Source organism: Aristolochia californica, unplaced genomic scaffold, assembly GCF_029961685.1.
Source record: "Aristolochia californica isolate CCGP_79_NKW_82.1479 unplaced genomic scaffold, dmAriCali1.0.hap1 SCAF_12, whole genome shotgun sequence".
Lineage (NCBI taxonomy): Eukaryota > Viridiplantae > Streptophyta > Magnoliopsida > Piperales > Aristolochiaceae > Aristolochia > Aristolochia californica.
Genome location: NW_027181793.1, coordinates 3,111,980 through 3,134,189, shown reverse-complemented (window position 1 = coordinate 3,134,189; position 22,210 = coordinate 3,111,980). Strand labels below are relative to the sequence as shown.

General features: G+C 41.7%; 1 protein-coding gene across 3 annotated transcripts in view; it reads left to right on the top strand.

Moving 5' to 3' along the window:
* The first annotated feature begins 889 nt into the window (after positions 1-889).
* LOC137945931 (uncharacterized) overlaps positions 890-22,210 on the top strand; it is an 80,115-nt gene continuing 58,794 nt past the window's right edge. For all 3 annotated transcript variants that reach the window (XM_068792036.1, XM_068792035.1, XM_068792034.1), the window contains exons 1-5: positions 890-1,093; positions 2,063-2,134; positions 2,241-2,365; positions 2,474-2,634; positions 12,323-12,392. In XM_068792036.1, coding sequence (XP_068648137.1) covers positions 1,007-1,093; positions 2,063-2,134; positions 2,241-2,365; positions 2,474-2,634; positions 12,323-12,392 — 515 coding nt within the window. In that variant the 5' untranslated portion in view covers positions 890-1,006. The remainder of the gene's footprint in view (positions 1,094-2,062; positions 2,135-2,240; positions 2,366-2,473; positions 2,635-12,322; positions 12,393-22,210) is intronic.

The window sequence follows — 22,210 nt, the reverse complement described above, 5'->3', positions numbered from 1 at the left end:
TTAACATGTATTTTTTACGACATGGGAAGATACTATCTCAGCCATTGGAATAGACGTGCACCACGTCCTTGTGGGATTGGTGGTTTAATTTATTTGTAAAAGGCATTAGAGAAATCACGTATTAAATTTCGAAAAGTTTATAGGATGAATCAAATTGTGTTTCACAAATTGTCAGAGATACTTTATAGTAGAGGATTTTTTATCAGCCACAAAGACCATCTCAGTGGAAGAACAATTTGCATATTTTTTCCTAACTGTTAGTCAATAACAGAACAATTTACATATTTTTTCCTAACTGTTAGTCAACAACAATCATATAGTGTCACAGTAGAGATGTTTGACAGATCAAACTAGACCATAACTAGGTATTTTAATAAGGTGTTGAATTCTATTACTTAGGAGATCATGTCCAAAGCGTAAACGACGAAAAGTGTGGCCATCAAGTTGAAGTCCCCCCCTATGCAAAAGTACTGTAGTATGAGGTCATCCTGCTAAGAACCTACAAAGTACTGTAGTATGAGGTCGTCCCGCTAAGAACCTACAAGTTTGCTAGAAAACATTTCGTTAACCTAATGCATAATGAGTTAGCCACATTAGTCTCCCAAGAGCTAAGTGGACGCCTCATGATAAATTCTAGATAGATTCCAAAGCAAACAAGAAGGTAAAATAACAATTCTACATCCTGGAAAAATAACAACTGGGATTGAGATTTGTTAAAATAAAAAACCTCTGAATACATCCCAATTGAGCTATTCATAACGACAGTTCATGTCACGTGCACCGTTTATCGCGCGTGCGTGTAGCTGCTGACGTGGCGAACGTTTGCGGATGAGCCACAAGAAGCTTGCCCCGGCGGATGAGTGGTTCAAGCTGTCTGGTTCCGCACTCACTGAGCCGCTATCGGCCGTGCGACGAAGTCCCGTCAGACGAGGAGTCTCCCACAACTCAGAGCAGTGACGAAGGTCAGTGGGAGCAAAACAGGGATGAAATTGACGCAGAAGATGCCATGAAAGCTTCTTTCCTCCACACTTCTAATCCTTATTTGTATTCTTCTCCTATTGTCGCTAGGAATAAGAGGCACGAACGCGACAAGGTTAGACTATTCCTTGTTTTTTTGTTGTTTTGAAAGTATAGACGGTTGCATTTTATCACTACTTATTTGTTGTCGGTGTGGTAGTACTATCTGTGATCCTTCTTCGACTTTATCTCATTCAACACATTTAGAGGATTTTAGTTCCTAATTCTTACGGCATTCAGAAGTTTATTGTTATTATAATTATTACTACTACTGTTTATTCTAACGGCAAGAAGCATTATACATAAACAAGGAAAGGGATGTAAACTGTGGATGCGTCATTGGAATTGCCATTAGTTCCGGATCTTATCTTGACGGAAAGAAAGTAAAAGAAGGCTATAACACATCTGTGCCTGCAGCATTATTAATTACATTTTTCTTAATTTTGTACTGCGCATTTTTTGGAAATTGCAGCATTTTATTGTTGATCGCAGTTTCATGTTTACATTTTTGAATGGTCATTGGACTTGATCTTGATTTCGTTTTATTAGAGTGATGTCGAGTTTTTGAACTTTTCAAAAAACATGCGTAAGACCTGCATTCTGTTTTCTTTGCACTGTGGTCAAATACCTAAGATTAGCATAAGTGGCTGCGAAATCTACGAATCTCAAAGTACATTTTAGAAATCCGACTAAATCTTTCTGTTATCCTTATATTACTTGTTCTGAAGCATGTGACCTTTGCTGCATCTGCAACTTATACTAGTTAATGCCTTTAATACTAAAGATTGCGTTGGATATCTACGGTTTTACTGGATGCACAGCTTTATATTTATTGGAAGAAGCTGTGCAAATGAACTAACAGTAATCTACTCTCAAATCCGACACTCAGTTTTACATAATTGCTATTGAACTAAATGTTTGCATGAAATGACTGGCATTGTCTTTCGAGTTGGTAAGGAGAATTGCACTAACATACACAATTAGGTGATCAATATTCTTTGTCATGTTTATACAATTCAATGTGTCTTGGATGTTTTGCTTTCAGGTTTTTGATCAATCACCTCCAAGGATTACATCAAATGTGAAACAAAATTTGCAATTTCTTAGGTTATGGAGGGTAAATTTGTAGCAAACATTTGCATATTTTTGTTCTGTTTCAAATGCTTGTTTACATTTTTTAAATGTTTTTTAATTTTTAATTTTTTAATTGTTTTCATTTTAAGGAATACCAAAAGCGACAGTTGAATACACCTAAACCTGCTACTAGTTACCGCAAAAAGAAGGTTATGAAAGAGGAGCTTCCAGAGGACAACGATTTTTATGAAGATCCTACTACAACTCTTTATTAGTAAGAATTTTTTTTTGCTTTTATGTATGATTTTTGAAGTTAATATGCTTTAACCAACCCTGAAAGTATTCTTGGTTAAGTATAAGTGCGCATGCTGTTTCTGTACAGCACAAACCAGGGTTTGGAGATTGCAGTGCCAGTTTTACTTGTTGATGGGTATAATGTCTGTGGCTACTGGCCAAAGCTGAAGAAGCATTTTATGAAAGGAAGACTTGGTGTTGCTCGCCAGAAGCTTATTGATGAATTGATAACATTCAGTGTGTTGAAAGGTTCATATTCACCTTCTAATATCTTTTTTGATATGCAGCTCTATTACATGATTTTGGTTTTAAGGGTTTTGCTGACTTTGATGAAGGAAATAATTTGTGTGAACTTATTCACAAATAACTCCTGTATTTGGAAACATCTATAGGTGATAAAATGGGATGGATTTGTATCAAAATGATCAGATATAAGGTCAGGATCTTTAAATCCTTACCACTTATGTGAGATGCTACCCAGACCTCCGATCACATCCAGGTCCAACAGACAAAGATAGATAAACAGACCTGAGGTTTGAAGCTGACGGGTAATGCAGATAGAAGAAACAAAGTTATGCTTAAACCAGCTTTGGTACCATGATAAATTGGTTACTTCCTTCCCAAGATGGCTAGCTAATGTGAGGAAGCTAACTTCATGACTTTGTAGGATTTTCCAAATTCATAGGGTATAGTTGAAAGAGATGAATATCACATCCAGGTCCAACAAACAAAGATAGATAAACAGACCTGAGGTTTGAAGCTGATGGGTAATGCAGATAGAAGAAACAAAGTTATGCTTAAACCAGCTTTGGTACCATGATAAATTGGTCACTTCCTTCCCAAAATGGCTAGCTAATGTGAGGAGCTAACTTCCTGACTTTTGTAGGATTTTCCAAATTAATAGGGTATAGTAGAAAGAGATGACAAAGTAGATGTGGACATCTCAATAAAGGTGTGGTCTAGTTTTATATTTTTTGTTATTAGAAGGTCAAAGTCAGTGTAAAAGGTAGAGAGAGAGGTTTTGAGAGAGACAAACTATAGTATGGTTTGCTCAACCTTATTTATTTATAACAAAAAGTTACAACCTTTTCTGTTTTGAATAAAACTCTGTTAGGGAAATCTAAAATAGTTTGGTTCTTCCTTATTAAACTCGGATTCTCCTTATTTGTTATGTTTGGAGTCTCCTTCTAATATCACCCTTTATGGCACAATTCCCAAGTCATAGAGACTGCAATGCTTGCACTTCCTCTTGGATAACACATACCCGCTTAGGATCATTAATTGTTTGCTTATGTTTTTTTGGGAAGAATGGAAGTGGGCAGCAAAGACAAACTTTTATATTTAAGTGACAGATTCTTAAAACAAACAAAATTTGACAATGGATGACGAGTGCAGGATCTTACCCCTTTCCTAAGTGCAATGTGAAGATCTAAGTGATAAGACATGGCACTTGGATCCTCAGACAGGTCAGCCACTGGTGAAGGCATTACAGAAGATTATGCTGACATGGCACAGTCCGTAGGAGTTTCTAAAGCTGGTTTCATTTCTCTTCTCTTATAAGCCTGAAAGGGCTTCTGCACGTCATTCTCCACGAGTGGCATGGCATCTATAGGAACTGGAAAAGGAATTGAGACAACAAAGACTCATTGGTGACGTCAAACTAAGTAGAAAAGCATGAGCTATTCTTAGAAAACGTTTCATCTACAAAAACATAATTTTTTTAGCAATTGGATCAAAGCTTCTGAATCCCTTTTGAACTCTAAAATAGCCAATAGCCCAAGAAGACATTTGACAGCTTATGGAGAGAGTTTATTTACCTTGGTTGAAGAATATGGACAAAACATGTATATTCGAAAACCCAAGAATAAACAAAAATAGTGGCTACTTAGGCAGAAGGACTTTCATTGGTATCTTACCTTCCAAAAAATTTGAAGGTATCGTATTACTTAGATGACAAGTCGTAAGGAAGGTTCAACATAGTTTTTAGAAAAAAAAATGGCGAGCGGAAGAGGGGGAATGGGATGAAGGGAGAAAGAGCAATGGAGAAGAATGAGTGGAGGAAGACAAGGGATGTGATTCTCAGACACTGGAACATGGAGCAAAAACTGCAATGGAGATAACGAAAGCATGATCCCTCCAGAGATTGAACAATGTGAGGAGGACCTTTGTTACAAGGACACTGATCGAAATGGCACATTTGGATACATCGAGAGACCTCATCGCAGGTAGCAACAAAGGGATCAATAGAGGACTAGGACCAACAATTGCTCAGAGGAAGACACCACATGGCAGACAGTTATAAGCAAAGCTACTTGAAAAAGGCAAAGACTCGAAAGCCCAATTTCCCACCCAACACTCACTTCAAATATGAACGCACGAGCATATTTCTTACCCAAGCTACTAATCACATTGGCAAGATAATCCGAGTAACGAGTAGAACCCATGACTAATGATCATTCATTTCCATCCCGTCTATTGCTTGTGCAACTTTCATCAAGCTGTTTGATCATGTGATGGATGACCATCAACCTAGCCACCGAACGAGGGAGCCCTGGGCGGGTAATCTGGTTTTCTACTTCTCTGTTTTCAGTTACAAAGACACCAGAGAATGTAAGATCACCCAATGTCGGGATGGTGCCATAATGGCGAGGATCTACATCCCTAAGAACACCAGCTTTGGGTTTGGCTGGCATGCCTTTTGGAATAGCCTCCTCGATCTCTCACCAAACACCCCAAACACTGGACAAGGAAAACAATCTACACCACTTTTCCCCCCGCTTCCAGCCACTATGACTGCTGCACCAAACCCACCCCACCCCACCTCGCCTTACACATGCCAATCATCACCAGCTCCACTGCCACTGCCACTGCCACTGCCACCACCACCTCCACTCATTCCCCCTCACTTGAAACCACCACCCCTTCCAGCATCCCAATTGGTAGAGAACGAGGAAGACCACATCGTAATTAATTTAATTGCTCTTACTCTGACTATTGGAAGAGAAAGACTAGCCCAAGCCCTGATTGTCACAACAACAACCAACCAAGTCACAAACCCGAAGGAGCATCATTCGAGGAATAGAATGAGGTGTCCTAAAAAAAGGTCACATCCCTAGACACAAGTAACTGCCGAAGGGTAGGATTGTAACAAACATAACCTTTTTGGGTGCGAGAGTAACCCAAGAAAATGCACTTCATAGAGCGAGTAGCAAGTTTACTTTTCTGATCAGATGTGAGATGGACAAAACAAGCACACCCAAAAACCTTTATGGGAAGAGAAAATGGGTCTTCACTAGGAAATAATACAAAATATGGAGTCTTATGACCAAGTACAGATAAAGGTAATCTATTGATAAGGAAACATGCCGTAAGTATGACATAAGGCAAATAAAAGTAGGGTACCTTCATGGAGTAGAAGAGGCCCTGGGCAACCTCAAGGAGATGACGGTTCTTTCTTTCGGTAACACCATTCTGTTGAGGTGTGTAGGCACATAATGTTTGATGGATAAGGCCATTACCTTCACAGAAGGATTGAAACTCACTAGACCAATACTCTTTAGCATTATCAGACCTAAGTACTTGAATTTTCTTGCCAAACTGAGTTAATACCATAGCATGAAAGGCTTTAAAGATAGTAAATATGTCAAATCTTTTTTTAAATAGATATAACCAAGTAACCCGGGTAAAATCATCAACAAAAGTAACAAAATATTTAACTTGAGAAATATTGGAGACACTCCAGGGTCCCCATACATTAGAATGTACTAGAGAAAAGGGAGCAACACTTTTATTGGTAGAGCGAGGAAAATATGTACTCCTCTGGTGTTTGCTTAATTGACAAACCTCACAATTTAAAGTAGACAAATACTTTAAACAAGGAAATAAATGCCGAAGAGAAGATGTAGAAGGATGGCCAAGTCGATTGTGCTAAAGTTGCGCTTCAGATGGAGAGGATGAAAGTGTAGCTAATGGAGGCATGTCTTAAGTAATACAACCCCCCTTTTCATGGCCTTCACCAATCACCTGCTTCATTGTTAGATCTTGAAATACACAAGAAGAGGGTGAGAAGGTGACAAAGCAATTTAGATGTTTTGTAAGCTGACTTTTTTTTTTTTTTGAAATAAGGATGTATAAACTATTAAAAAAAGAAGAGTACAACAAACCAAGCTAGGCAGGCCTTCCTCCACAACAAGGTGTTGGAGCGAAATACCCAACTTAGCTTGAATATCTGCCAAGTGGTTGGCTAATCTAGGAATGTGCTTCCAATTATAATTTATAATAGAAATTAAATTACAAATATCAAAATACATATCCCAATGCCGCCAAGGAGGTAGGATTGACTTTTCACACCAATCGATGCAACTTTTGAATCCCCTTCGATACAGAGGGGGGCCGTGAGACGGCTTTTGAAGATCTGGAGCCCATTGAGCAATCCAGAGAGTGCTATAGTGGTGGAGTCAGAGACTCCAAGTGGCCCAACGAAGGAGAAGAGGAGACAACCGTTTGCATCGTGGATAACTTCGCCATATCCTATAGTTCCAGGACAACCAAGAGCGCTACCATCAAAGTTTAGTTTGTAATGGCTCACCGATGGAGGGGCCCAAATAGCTATAGTCGGGGGACGAGAAGGCTGAGTCAACCCAGCTACCAATTGCCAGTTTCCTTTGAGATTGGAACCGCTAAAACTTCTAAACTCTTTTCGGGGTCAATAGCCAAGTTGTTACGTGACCCGTAATATTATCTATCAAAATTTCAATTGGGGTAGATTTAAAGCTGAATTTTTTGATGTTTCTTTCCTTTCATAGAGTTCAAAGGATATGTCCAACATAGCATGAGAGTAGCAACTTTCTAAGATTTGGGAGTCTAGCACTGGTGATTGAGAGAATAGTGGATGATATATATTGTGATGAGCAGTATTGAAACACAATTTTATTTAGGAGGCTAGTCCACACAGTATGGGCATAATGGCAAGATAGGAGTATATGGTTGGTAGTTTCTGGAGAATTTTGGCAAAAGGGACAAGAGGGATCTTGGACTAGGGTTCCATGTTGAATTAAAGAATCCGAGGTGAGGATTTTGTTCCTAAAAGCGCTCCAGATAAAAAAATTTGCACGTGGAGGGGACAAGTAGGGTCCAGGCAATGGCCGCAGGGTGATTAGGTTGGTTTGAATTGGGTTTACTAAGGAAGTTGTAAGCCAAGACAATTGAAAAGGTGCCTTTTGGACAGAGGGTCCAGATCAGTGTATTAGGCGGAGTCCGGGGTTTTACCGTAGAGAGACTAGTGAGGAGATTCCAGTTCATATAAAATTATTGGGCGTCTATTGGCTAATCGGCTGAAAGCAGTCCTTTACAAGGTAATTAATCCTTGTCAGAGTGCTTTTATCCGAGACAAAAATATCCTGGACTCTTCTCTAACAGCTCATGAACTCCTTGATTCTTTAAAAAAATCTTCCCTTCCAAGGTTTGTTCTGAAAATTGATTTTAAGAAAGCTTTTGGTCGGGTTGATTGGAAACTGGTGGACTATCTTTTTGACCGTATGGGTTTTGGCACAAGATGGAAATTCCGGATGAGGAGCTGTATCTCCTCTCCTTCTTATTCTGTCTTGGTAAATGGGAAACCTCGAGGTTATTTCAAAGCTTCTAGGGGGATAAGACAAGACGACCCCCTTTCTCCATTTATTTTTACTCTCGTTGGAAAATACCTTACCTCTATGATCCGGTTTGCTAAATGTTCGGGTTGGCTAAGTCCTGTTTTTCTAATCCAAACCAAGACGTTCCCATTCTACAGTTTGTTGATGACTCTATCTTTTTTGGAGAAGGGTCCATGAGACAAATCAAACACATGAAAGCAATTTTGCACATCTTTGAATTGACCTCTGGTCAAAAGATAAGCTGGGAAAAAACATCAATTTTTGGATTTAACATTGAAGCCTCTATTCTCAACTCAATGGCGAACTATCTGGGTTGTAAGGTAGCATCCGTTCCGAGCACATATCTGGGCTTAGCTTTGACTCTGCTCCTGCCTACGAAAAACTCCTGGTTTTCGGTTGTTGAGCGGCTTGAGAAGCGTCCGGCTTCTTGGAAAGGGAAATTTTTATCCAAAGCTGGTAAGTTGGTTCTTATCAAATCTTGCCTTCATGGTATCCCATCCTATTTTTTATCTTTGTACCATTGTCCAACATCTATTCGGGATAAAATAGAATTTTTGAAAAGAAGATTCCTATGGGATGGGCCAAATGGGGAAAAAAAGTTTAATCTTGTAAAATGGGTAGATGTTTGTAAACCACTTGTAATGGGGGGCCTCGGGATTCAGGACATTGATACCACAAACAAGGCTTTGCTCTTAAAGTGGATTTGGAAGTTCAACATGCAACCCAATCTGCTGTGGCGCCGAATGGTTGCAATTAAATCCGGAACAGATAATAGCTGGTGGACGGATGGGAGAAGATTTTACAAGTTATCCCCCATTTGGAAGAAAATTGCCAAACTCTTACCTACCTTCAAATCTACCGTCAAATGCTACATTGGGAGCGGTACAGATACTCTATTATGGACGGATTGGTGGATAGGGTCAAGTTGTTTAAAGGAAAGTCATCATCGCTTATATCAACTGTCAAGATATCGTAGCTCAAAGATTTCTGATCATTGGCAGTCTTCGGGCGGCTGGAATCCTCATCTCAGGCGAGCGTTGAATGACTCTGAAGCTGTTGAAGCCACCTGCGTGGTCAATTTGCTTTCTGGTGTGACTTTAAAAAACTCTACCGATACACTCATCTGGATGCCCAACAAACAAGGTATGTTCTCTACAGCTTCAACGTACCATCATATGATTTCATATCCGCCTCTCCATGCAGAACATCCTGCTGCCTTTGCATGGTCGCTCCCGATTCCTCCTCGAGTTAAGTTTTTCATCTGGACGGTATGTCGTAAGAAAATCTTAACTTCTGACGCTTTGCAAAGATGAGGCATTAATATTCCTAATCCAGAATGCCCATTTTGCAACACGTCCCCTGAAACAGCAGATCACACGCTTCTTCATTGCGAATATGCTCATAAGATTTGGACCGAATTAATGGACAAAATCGGTTTATTATATTGCCCTTCGCAAAATTTGTATAACACTATCTTAACTTTGGTTAGTTCTCATCTTCCAAAGTTGGGGAAAATTTTGATCTCTTGTTGTGTTGGGTACATTGCGTGGAATTTATGGAAAGAAAGAAACAATCGTAAATTCAATCAGAAAGCTCTCCCTCAGAATATTCTTTGTGAACAGATCATCGGTCAAATTAGCTCTTGGGTTCTCCTTCGCAAAGAATTCTGTAATTTAAAAGCGACAAACATGCGTGAAAATTGGCAAAATGTTGTGGGTATGTCTTTTCCATCGAAGGATCCTATAATGGTTGAATGGACCAAACCTCCTCCAGGACACTTTAAACTCAATTTTGATGGAAGTGCTCTCGGGTATTTGGGGTCAGCTGGGTTTGGCCGAGTAATTCACGATGATCAAGCGAACCTTCTCTTCACTTATGCGGGTCCAATTGGAGTATCTGACTCTACTTGTGCGGAATTGCATGGGTTGTTCAACGGACTGAAACTCTTCAAGCAAAAAAAGGAGGGTGCTCTCTTGGTTGAAGGGGATTCTCAAGTCATTATTAACTGGTGCTCGAAGCCATCAAAACCTCCTTGGCGTCATTGGGAGCTTTTTGATGAAATTTGTAATTTAATTTCTGGTTTACAATGCACTTGGAAACATGTTCCAAAATCTGCTAATCACTTAGCCGATGCTCAAGCGAAAAAAGGCGTTACCCTCCAACATCTTGTTGTGGAGGAAATGTTTTTTTAGCTTCAAGGTATGTAATTTTTTCTTTAGTAATACATTCACACCTCCTCTAAAAAAAAAGACTAATGAGGAGATTAGAAGCCAGAATGGCTTCAGAATCTGAAAGAGCTCTTCAGAGGTTCAAATTCCAGCCTCCGGCCCATTCACTGTCACTTCAGCTTACTCTCATATCAGAAAGCAAGACTGCAATTTTCATGAGCACAAGGCGAATCTGGCTTGGAAACTCTCAACGCCAAGCAAAATCAAAATTTTCGTGTAGTCAGCCATTAGAGAACAAATTCTTACTTTAGACAACCTTCATAGAAGAGGCTTCACCGCCCCCGATCTTTCTTGTCCCCTTTGCGGTGAGTGCGAAGAGACAGTCCAGCATGTCCTCTTACACTGTGGATTTTCGTGGCAAGTTTGGATGAAGAGTTTTCAGAAAATTGGGCTCCAAGTGGGGCTACATCAGGACCTCTTTGGCACCCTTGAGATGTTTGAGGGATTCTCCTTCTTTGGCTGGGTAAGTTAATACTTTCGGCCTGTCTTGCGCATGGTCTATGATGCATTTGGATAGAGTGGAACAACCGGAGATTCAACTCCAAAGCTAGCTCCCCGGACAACACGACTTCTCATGCCGTTGGCCTCATCTCGAGCTGGCTTCATACAAGGAAGGATTTGTCACTCTATCAAGGGGTTACCTTCGGGAAAATTGGAATTTGATCGCTTATATGTCTGGCCCCAGCAGAACTCCAAGTATGGCTATCTGGGATCCTCCCCCTTGCAACTCCATTAAGCTGCATTTTGATGGTAGTGCTATTAGATGTCCTGAGTCGGCTGGAGCAGGTGGTGTATTCAGAGGTCACAATGGAGACCCTATTCTTTCTTATGCTAGTCCAGTGGGTATTGCCGATTCTAATACTGCTGAAGTTAGTGCTCTGCTATTCGACATCTAAATCTTCAGGGTTCGTCTTTGTGGCAAGTTAATCATTGAAGGTGACTCGAAGATGGTTATTAGTTGGTGTTCCAAGGACAACTTCCCCCCTTGGCGCCACTGGCCCATCACTGTTAGTATTGCTGACATTGTATCTTCTACTCATTGTAATTGGAGTCTCATTCCTAGATCACCCAACTCTTTGGTTGATAAATTGGCAAAATTTGGAACTTCCCAGCAATCTCTCATTGTTTGGGAAGGCTCCCCTCTTTTGTAAATTGCTCTTTTGAGCTTTTGTCTTAATAAAAATCAGCATCATTTAAAAAAAAAATTTACATCTTCATGCCATCCTTATGAGAAGTCTTCTTATTTACCAATATGCCACCTCTTGGATGTGTGGGCTTGAACCCATCTTCTAACAGTAGCAATTTGTGAGATTTTTTTTTTTTTTTTTTTTGATAAAGATGTATTTATTCACAATTCGTGAGATTTCCCACTTTGGTTCTAGAAAATGGACTATTTTTGTCAGCCATAGTGACACAACAAAATAAACTGATAGAGGAGAAAAGGGAGGAAGCTCACACAACTCGCCCTCTTCCTCTTCTTCTTTTTTTTTTACTCCTTTTCTTTCTCCATCTTAAAAGTAGCACTCTGTTACCAGGCTGGAGAGAAATGAGATTTAATGTAGTACGGAATCGGAGAGGGAAGAAAAAGTTGAGAAAGAATTAGAATCCATTGAATATATTCTCCTTGATATATCTTTCTTGTAATTTTTTTTTTTGAAAAATGTGGAAAGTTCATTAATAAGAACCTTACTTGTATTTATAAAGAAAGAGTTTGTATTTCCCAGTTTAAGTGGGAGTAAGAGATCAATATCACTTTCCTAATCGAAAAAGGAAACTACAAATCAAGCAACCATATACTATATTAAAAAGAGTTACTCTTATTCGTACTCAAACACATACGAACCTATATAACTTGCAATATTAACTTGTGATCCCGCAGTGCAGTTCAGTAACTTTTGATTCATAGCATAAGAATTCAACTATCAGGGTATATCTGCTCAATCACTACCATCACTTATTTGAATTCATAACTTGAAGTTGTAGCCATTTCTTTAATTTTATCCCTACTCAGCACATTCCATTGAGCTTTATTCTCCATCTGTTTGTGAACTTTGACAGAGGTCAAACTTGTGGTTGTCTTTGATTCCATGATGTCTGGACTCCCTACTCATAAAGAAAGTTTTGCTGGGTATGAAATGCAAACTTCTTTGTTATTTACAGAATATTCCTATGATAACTGAAGAAACTATCATTTTACAGAATCTCCCAAAATGTTGCTATGCAAATTTTTTTTCTTTTTATGGTGCATTTTTACTGCTCATGAGCCTCATTCCTGGACTATACCAACACATGACCTCTACGGAATGTATAAATTGGTTATTGGTTGATTATGGCTTACCATCTGTGAGATTATAAATAAAAGGGATAGAAAGAAAGTAAAGAAATTTGAAATCATCAAGAACAAGAAGCTTGGAAGAAGGAAAAGGGCTGCAGTCAGTTCCTTTCTAAAAAAAGGAGAGCTTATCTTCATTTATTGACCTGTCATTTTATTCATTAGATCACTGATTTGTAACTGAAACTGAAGTACTCTTAGGTTAAAGCACAAGAAGCATAACCTCAAGTTATTTGACAAAGGACCCCTACTTTAAGATTCCCCCTCAAATTGGAGGTTAAATATCTTTTTTGTTTTACATAATTGGAGACTACATATAAAGAATGAGGGTTACTAGTGGATCTTGAGGAAGAAGTACTCCACAGTTTACAGGAACTGTGTAAAAAACCTCATGGGTGGTTTGAATTTGTGCATTATCACTTGATTCTACTAGTTGAACCACACCGCACGAGTGGTTGGAAATGAAAATCTGATACACAAAATTCACTCCCATCTCCCCCTTTTCCCTCTTGAGTGTCTTCTGGGTCAACACATCCATACTCCTACGGACTCCAATTGTTGAACCATTTGAGAGGCATCTAGCCATTTAAAAAGGAATGCTTCTCTCTCTAGCTGGCTGGGTGACTCTAACCAAGTCCATATTGATAGGTTGATGCAGCACCATGGTTTAGATTCACAGAGAGGCAAGTTGAATGCCTCCTCTTGAATGTGGTAGCCTAGATTTCAGCAATAACAAAAACAAAACTACTATCTGAATTCAAGTTTAATGAGTTAAACTTGAAGGACAAAAAGTAGGTTTCTGTAGTTATTTAGAAAAATAGCATACAAAGAAAAAAAAATGATAAGTTTATCCAAGAGAACAAAACCAGAACTTTATCCAATAATAAAAAATGATTTTTATGTTACATTAGAAGCCATTTTAGGACTCCAATTAGGACTTTCTAAATCTATATCTAGTTGCTGGAAAATAAGCTCAAACAGGATATGATTTCTAATTTAAAGACTTCCTAACTTTAGGTAACACCAAAATTTGGAAATAAAGACCAAACTTAAAATAGAAAACCCTTACTTGAAAAGACTTCCTAACTGAAGTTTTAACTACAGCAACAAGTTGCTAAAAACACAAGTTACTTGTCTCGTTAAAACTTCTAATTTTAGTAAGCTTGAATAGGAAATTGCAACTTAGACTTTTTAATTTAGGTCTTCTATTTTTGGAACTTGTCCTAAAATAGGAAATTCATGTCTCCTTCATTCTTCTTCTATCATAAACATGGGTGATTTTGTGGTGATCTCTTGCCCTTATATATTCTTCAGTTAGATCTTCCATATTATGATGTACTGCATCATTTTCTCCTTTCTGAAAAAGAACTTGTCCTTGAGTTTTTCAGATCTCTACACTGAGGAGTCTTTCAATTGGCTAGTCCTTCACCAACTCCAATTCCGCTGCATCACTAATGTGGACGTTGACCGTGTGGAGTGCCCCTTCACTGCAGAAGAAATCAACCTTGCTGCTCTCGGAATATCTAAGGATTGGTGAGATTACCTCGGATCGATCCCTTATTTCAAACTCACTGGTGAATTTTTTTGCAAATCTATATTCTGATTGCCAGCCAGTCCGTCCTTTCTTCGAAAGGGTTCAATTCCAAGCTATCCCTTCGGCTGCAACTAGTCTCATCGAGCTCCCTTTCTCCTATAGGGAAATTGAAAAAGCAGCCCTGGGTTTTCCTCTGGATCGCTCTCCGGGCCCAGACGGTTTCAACAGGGAATTCTATCGTCGATGTTGGCCCCTCATCAGAGATGATATTGCCTGCATGGTTTGCTCATTTTATCAACATGACATCAGATTTTGGAACATCAGAGCTTCGTTTATTGCCCTCATCCCTAAAAAAGGAGCAGAACTTCCATCCGACTTTCGGCCTATCAGTCTCACTACCAATGCCTACAAGGTGATTGCGCGCCTCCTTTCCAATTGCCTCAGGGCGGTTCTCCCTATCGCCATCATCATGGCCAGAGTGCTTTAATCATGAGAAGAAACATATTAGATTCAACCATGGCATGTCACAAGCTCATCCATCATTTTAAGGCTTTAAAGCTCCCCAAATTTATCCTCAAGCTTGATTTCGAGAAAACCGTCGACAAAGTTAATTGGAAGCTTCTGGATAACCTCCTGGGGAAGATGGGATTCGGGGAAAAATGGCGTTTCTGGATTCAAAGTTGCATCTCCTTTGCGAGCTACTCCGTTCTTCTCAACGGAACGCTATGTGGGTATTTCAAGGGATCCAAAGGTATCAGACAGCGAGATCCCCTTTTCCCCTTGCTCTTCAATGTGGTAGCAGAACATCTATCCTCCTTGATTTATTCGGCCAAGAACTTGGGATGGCTCCTCCCCACGATGGACTGCGTAGCCTTTGATGTGCCGATCCTTTAGTTTGCGGATGATACCATCTATTTTGGGGTTGGCACTATGGTTCAGATCAGGAAGTTGTGTGTTGTTTTGGGACTATTTGAATTGGCTTTTGGCCAGAACATCAATTGGAAGAAAACCACTCTTCTTGGCTATCACACTGATTCATTTGTGCTTCAGGGTATGGCAGACTATCTGGGGTGCTCATTGGGGAATTTGCCAGTTACTTATCTGGGGTTCCCACTTTTTGACTCTCGGCCTTCGGCGACGCTATGGTTCCCCCTTGTTGAGAAATTTGAGAAGAGATTAGCTTCTTGGAGGGACAAACTTTTATCTACTACGGGGCGACTCACTCTCCTCAAGTCTTGTTTGGTAGGATTGCCAAACTATTTGCTATCTTTCATGCACTGTCCGGCCTCCGTTTGCTACAGGATTGACGCCATCCGTTGGCGTTTTCTTTGGAGAGGTTCTGAGGACACCTTCAGATATCATTTGGTGAGTTGGAAGGATATTTGCATGCCCCGCAATAGAGGTGGTTTAAGTTTCTGGCCTACGAAGGAGATGAATAATGCCCTTATGCTCAAATGGATTTGGAACTTCAAAGTCAAACATTGCTATGGCGAGATATGGTCAAGTTCTATAGGTTTCGGGTGCCTGGTGGAGGGAGGGTGGCGTCACACGCCTCTTATCCCCAATCTGGAAATCAATTCAAAAGCTCCTCCCTGTATTTAGAGATGCAACTTCTTTTCACACTGGTAATGGTAGGACCTTCCTTTTTTGGTCTGATGAATGGTGCACCCCCCACTCCCTCTCAGAGGATTTCCTGGGGCTTTCTAGGGTGGTGGCAGACCTATCTTGTTCAGTGGCCGATTCTTGGAGAGCCCGTGCATAGAGTCTCACGTTTTGTTGGGGATTAAATGATGAGGAAACTTTAGATTTTTGCTCTCTCCTCTCCAGACTCAGCAACATTACTATCCGTGAGCATGCAATTGACAATTGACATGGAAGCCCAGTATTAATGGCTGATTCACAGTTGCATCCGCCTACTCTCATATTAGAAAGTAAGATTACAATATGCATGAGCACAAGGCAAACTTGGCATGGAAGCTATGAGCGCCAAGTAAACTCAAATTTTTCGTGTGGACGACCATCAGGGAATAGATCCTCACCTCTAACAATCTCCTCAATAGAGGCTACACAACCCCCGATCGTATGTGTCCCCTTTGTGGTGTGTGCGATGAGATAGTCCAGTATGTTCTCTTACATTGTGATTTCTATTGGCAAGTTTGGATGAAGGTTTTTCAGAAGATCTCCAACTCGGGCTGTATCAGGACCTCTTTGGCACCTATGAGATGATTATGGGGATCCGCCTTCCTAGGTTGGGCAAGTTAATTCTCTTGGCATGCCTCACTCATGTCCCTTGGTGCCTATGGCTAGAGCGAAACAACCGAAGATTCAATCGCAAGGCTAGCATCCCGGAAAATATGGTTTCTCACGCAGTGGGCCTTATCTCAAGCTGGTTACATACCAGAAAGGAGTTTGCCTCTCTATCGGGTGTGTCCCTTCAGGAAAATTGGGATTTGATTGTGCATATGGCGGGCCCCTGCAGGACTCTGGTTATGGCCACCTGGGATCCTCCCCCTTGCGACTGCATCAAACTCAATTTTGATGGCAGTGCTTTAGACTGTCCTGGGCCGGCTGGAGCAGGTGGTTTTTTCAAAGATAGTAGTGGAGACCCTATTCTATCCTATGTTAGGCTGGTGGACGTTGCTGATTCAAATATTGCTGAAGTGAGTGCTCTTTTATTCGGACTCTGAATTTTCAAAGAGCGTCTCCATGGCAAACTGCTTATTGAAGGAGACTCAAAGACTATCATCAGCTGGTGTTCAAAAGATAGCTCCCCCCCTTGGCGTCATTGGCTTATCACTGATTGTATTGCTGACATTGTGTCATCCATTCATTGTAGTTGAATCCTAGTTCCTAGATCAACCAATTCTTTGGCTGAAAAATTGGCAAAATTCGGAACCTTCCAACAATCTCTCATTGTTTGGGAAGGCTTCCCCCCTTGTAATTTGCTCGTTTGATCCTTCTCTTAATAAAATTCAGCATTATTTAAAAAAAAAGGTCTAGGCCCTTGGGTCAGACAGATTTAATGGGGAATTCTACAATAAATTCAGAGATATCATCCAGAAGGATGTTCATGTTTTGGAAATAACTTCCATCAATGTGGTATCACTCATAGAGCCATCGAAGCATCTTTCATTGCCTTAATACTGAACAAAAACAAACTCAGTCCAACCCCAAGATTTCAGGCCTATTAGCCTCACCACTAGCTCCTATAAAATCATCACTTGTATTCTTGCTAATCGCCTCTGTTCCACCCTCCCACAAATAATAAACCCTTGCCAAAGTGCTTTCATCAGAGGACAAAATATCCTTGATTTGGCAATGGTTGCGCATGAGTTGCTTGATTCTTTCAAGAAGTCGAACCTCCCGAGAATTGTTATCAAACTTGATTTTGAGAAGGTGTTTGATCGGGTCAATTGGAAGCTTCTTCACCATCAATTCGGCCAAATGGGATTTGGCACCTGCTGACGCTTCTGGATGAGAAGTTGTATCTCAAATGCCTCTTTTTCACTCCTTGTTAATGGCAAATCATGCGGGTACTTCAAAGGTACAAGGGGGGGCTTCCTAATATCAACTTGGCGGGCCGCTGAGGGAATGGACATTTGAGCAATAATCTTCCAATTGGTGCAGGAAAGGGGTGCATGATAGACAACAAAATTCGTTCGAGTGCAAATCCAAGTAGAGATAAGGCCCGTTAGCAGTGCAGATCACCTCAGTGATAGAGTGCGAGGCACGATTAAACCGTCTGTATTCCTTTTAGTCCAAAGGTACCATGGAATGAAAGCAACACAAACAGCTAATAGAAGCTTACCAAGGCTAGGGAGACGAGTGCCAGATGAGAAACGACACATGGTGCTCAAGTCGGGGGGGGGGGGGGGGGGGATGCAGAAACTGAGGTCCATGCTGTCAATCATAGAGGTCTAGACGTTGTAGGCAAAAGCATAGTGGAGGAGAAGGTGACTGATGGTCTCGACTTCCACCCACAGAGGGAACATAGAGGGTTAGGAGCAGTGTTTCCATGTCTGATAAGATTGTTAGTAGTGAGAATCCTGTTGCAGCAGGCACTCCAGAGGAAAAATTTCACCTTTGGAGGAGCCAAGAGCCTCCAAACAAAAGCAGCCTGGTGAGAGGCGGGGGGTTGTGTCCAACCCATAAGGTGACGATAGGCCGAGGAGACAGAGAAGCCCCTGTTGTCATCAAGGAGCCAAATCAGTGGTCAGTCACTAGGGGTTGTCGAATCTTAACACTTTCAAGTCCATCAATCATATCACAAGAAGATATGGCCTCCACATTAGTAAGGCCTCGTCTCAGACGGAGATCCCTTGAGCCGTTCCTCCATGCATCAGAGACCGAGAAGTCACAACAAGAGGTGATCTGAAAGAGAACTGGGTGGGAAGAGGCAAGAGGACCATCGCCCGACCACCAATTCGTCCAAAAGCGAAGGCTAGAGCAATCCCCAAGAACAAAACCTTATAGCATCACGGAATGTGGCAAACAGATGAAACATGGCCTTCCAAATAGGAGAGAGGTGGCATCTGCTGCCATCAGTTATCCATCTATCACCAAGATGCTGAAGCTTAGAGGCTACCATAGGCTTCCAGGAGGCTCCCGAGGGGGAATTGAGTTTCTAGAACCATTTGAGGAGCAAGGCCTGACCCATTTCCTTGGTGCGCCTGATCCCAAGACTGCCCAAGGACTCCGAAATACAAACATCATCCCAATTGACAAGGTGGTATTGGAACTCGGTTCCAGTGCCACGCCATAGGAAGTGTCTCTTGATCATGTCAATGCGCTGGCTGATGGAGGAGGGGCATGGCAGGAAAGAGAGAAATTAGTTTGGGATATTCGCAAGGTAAAAATTGAAGAGAGTCAGTCTGGCCGCCTTAGAGAGCATCCTACCCTTCCAAGTTGACAGTCGTCGCTCATGCCTCTCAATGACCAGGGCTCATAATCCCATCCTGGGTCGAGAGTCAGAAAGAGGAAGACCCAAGTAGTGAGAAGGGGTAACTGCAACCGAGCAACCCAGAGTGTCTGCCATGTGCTATAGTAGGGAAGGCTCAATATAATAGTCCATGATGGTTGTCTTCCCCTAGTTAACCTTCTGACCAGAAGTGATCTCAAATAGGCCAAGAACGGCCTTAATGTTGCGGATCTGATCAAGCATGCCAACACCGAAACAGATAGTGTCATCCACAAACTTGAGCAAGGGAATGTCAAAGCAACTCTGGTAAAAAATGGCCTTGAGCCAACCGATACTACAAGCAAAGTAGAACATAGATGACAAGTACTCAACAATAATGTTGAAGAGTGTAGAATTTAGGATCCCATGTAGCGGACATAGATCAACCAAGAAGAAGAAGAGGAAGGAGAAGAGAGGAAGAAGGGATCAACTACAAAAGGGAGAGAGCTTGGACTAGGAGGAAGGAGAGGTGCGCCGACCAAGGGAAGGAGGGAGGCTAGACGAATATGGGAGAAAGGAGGAGAGAGCTTCAATGCTCTACCTCTTGGCCAATGCCTTTATTTATAGCTTTTACAATGCCCTTAGGGCTACAACTTTATAAAAGAAGAGACATAAGAAGGACAAGTATTTACACCTTAATGCCGTTTTTATGAGAAGCATCCTATATTACCCATATGCCATCACTTAGATGTGTGGGCTTCCTTGCCTTGGACTTGTGGGCTTGAGCACATCTTCTAACAAAACAGGAGTGGGGAGAGGGGGTCTCCTTGACGAATGCCACGAGAACCATGGAAGAAACCGTAGACTGTGCCAATCACATCAAGGGCGACAATCTGAGATTGGAGAGAGTACTTGTGAGAGGTGGCATTGAGGCGATGCTCCGAGGACCAAGACTTGTGTTTTTCTTTGAGGCTCTTCGGCTTGCGTGGGAGGGACCAGCTATCATAGTTGGGGTCTCCAAAGGCTCCCCACCAGGATGTGACACTATCAACAAAGAGCTTGTTAGCTAGACAAGAGTTATCAAACCTGAACGGGGCAGGGGCCCATTTGTCAAGTTTGGTGTCGATCTGAATGGGCTAATGGTCAGAGCCAGCACGACCCAAAATCGAACCGCAAGTGTTCCCATAGATTCCCGTAGAGTTGGAGACAATCACCAATGGCAAGGAAGCGATGAATCTTGGAGAGGATGGGAGGCCTCTGCTCGTTTGACCATGTGAATGTCTAGCTAGAGAGGCAAATCTCTTCCAACTCAAAGCTGCCTATAAAATCTACGAACTGCCTTATGGTGGTGGAAATTTTGGGAGCAGGGGGGGACTTCTCATTGCAGAAATGAATGACATTGAATCTCCGGTAAGAAGCCATGGTACGGGCCAGTGGGTCAGAAGATCAATATGCTCATCCCAGAAGGAGCACCGCTCCCGATATTGGGTGGGACCATAAATGCCAACCAGACCCCAAGAGAAACTAGTGCATCTGTTGCGAAGCTTGATTCCTATAGAGTAGGAACCAATCAAATGATCTAATACCTCAACCACAAACAAGTTCCAAAGCAGGAGGATACCTTCGGAGGATTCGTTTGCATTAATCGCAAGCCATTCCAAGTTATTACAACCCCAAAGATCATGAACAAAAGCATCAGCAGGATTCTGACATTTGGATTCTTGGAGGATCATAATAGAAGGACGACTCCTTGATAGGAGACTCCGAACAGTGGCTCACATTTGGGAGGAACTGGTTCCTCTTACATTCCAAGAGATTACAATCATTTATTCCTTTTTTTTGCATACTCCTGAGGCAGTCTTGCCTTTCAAGGGGTTATCATTGTAAGTCACACCCATTCTTCTAGCCAGTTTGGAGATACGACTCCAAGTTTCTTCATTCAACTGGTCTCGCAGAGCCAAGTCAAATTGCCGGTTTCCATCTATTGGCGGAGGAATGCAAGAATCTATGAGGACCATATCCCCCGACTGGTGGGGAGGGCAGCTGGATTCCCTGGGAGGGGGAGTGTGGGAACGGGCAGCAGGGCGGCGCTAATAGGTGGCCATCAGAGGCAGATAACCAGTAGTAGGGGGAGGGGGGCATCTGGGCCGATTGGTCACATAGATGAGGAGGAATCGCTGTCGGACAAGTGAGGGGAAGTGGGTCTGGAAGGGGTGGGGCTCGGGGAAGGGGGGGTCCATCTGAGCAATGAGTGGGGCAATAATTGTGGAGACAGGGGGGTTGTGTGGGTCGTTATAAAGGAGTGGGGGCAGGTGATATTAGGGTGGGTGAGAAGCGCAGGTAGGGAGGCACCTGTAGCCATTTCGGGAAGGGGGGCTGCAGGGTGGGGAAAAAGGGGGCCAAGTGGCAAAGGGGAAAGGGGGTCTTGATATCGATGTGATGCCATGTGGGGGGTAGATGTGTCAAAGTGGTGGGGAGTTGATGGAATAGGCTGCCAAAGGCATAGGTTTACTAAGACATGTGAACCAAGGTATCATTAGGACTTGATGGAAAGAAGAAATGCAAAAGAAAAAAAGAGAAGCTTCACATGTCAAGCCCCAAACAAATGTTGAAAACAAGAAAATGAAACAAAGTAAGCTAGATAAATAGCACTGCCTACAACAAGATGCTGATAGGCAGCACCCACTTCAGCAAGTACAGGACAGCATTGGAAGATCAAAAGTTTGCCTCAAGAGGACAAGAATGCTTGCAGAATATTATCTCAATTTGAATCCAAAACTCATTCATGAGTGGTTACAGGATGGAATTAGTGAAGCCAATAGTTGCTTTAACAACTCCCGGCTTAGGATTTTGTATCACAAACTCTTACCCAGTAAATGTTTTAGGAAAAAAATGATTTCTTGGTTAAAAGTTTGTGATACAAAACCCCCAGCCTGTCTCCATTAAAGCACCAATCAATATCTTAGCAAAAACACAGATTTCAAATTTGTCAGTACAAGAAGTGACAAAAATAAGGAGGACACCGTGTCGAGAGGAGCACCAAGAGATGAACTGAGAGGAAGAAGTGACAAAAATAAGGAGGACTTGATGTCAAGAGATGTTGAGAGGAATAAAACATTGAATGGAAGAAGCTTTATACTCTCAAAGGTGTTATATTTTAACTCCCGAAGGCATTAGACAGAG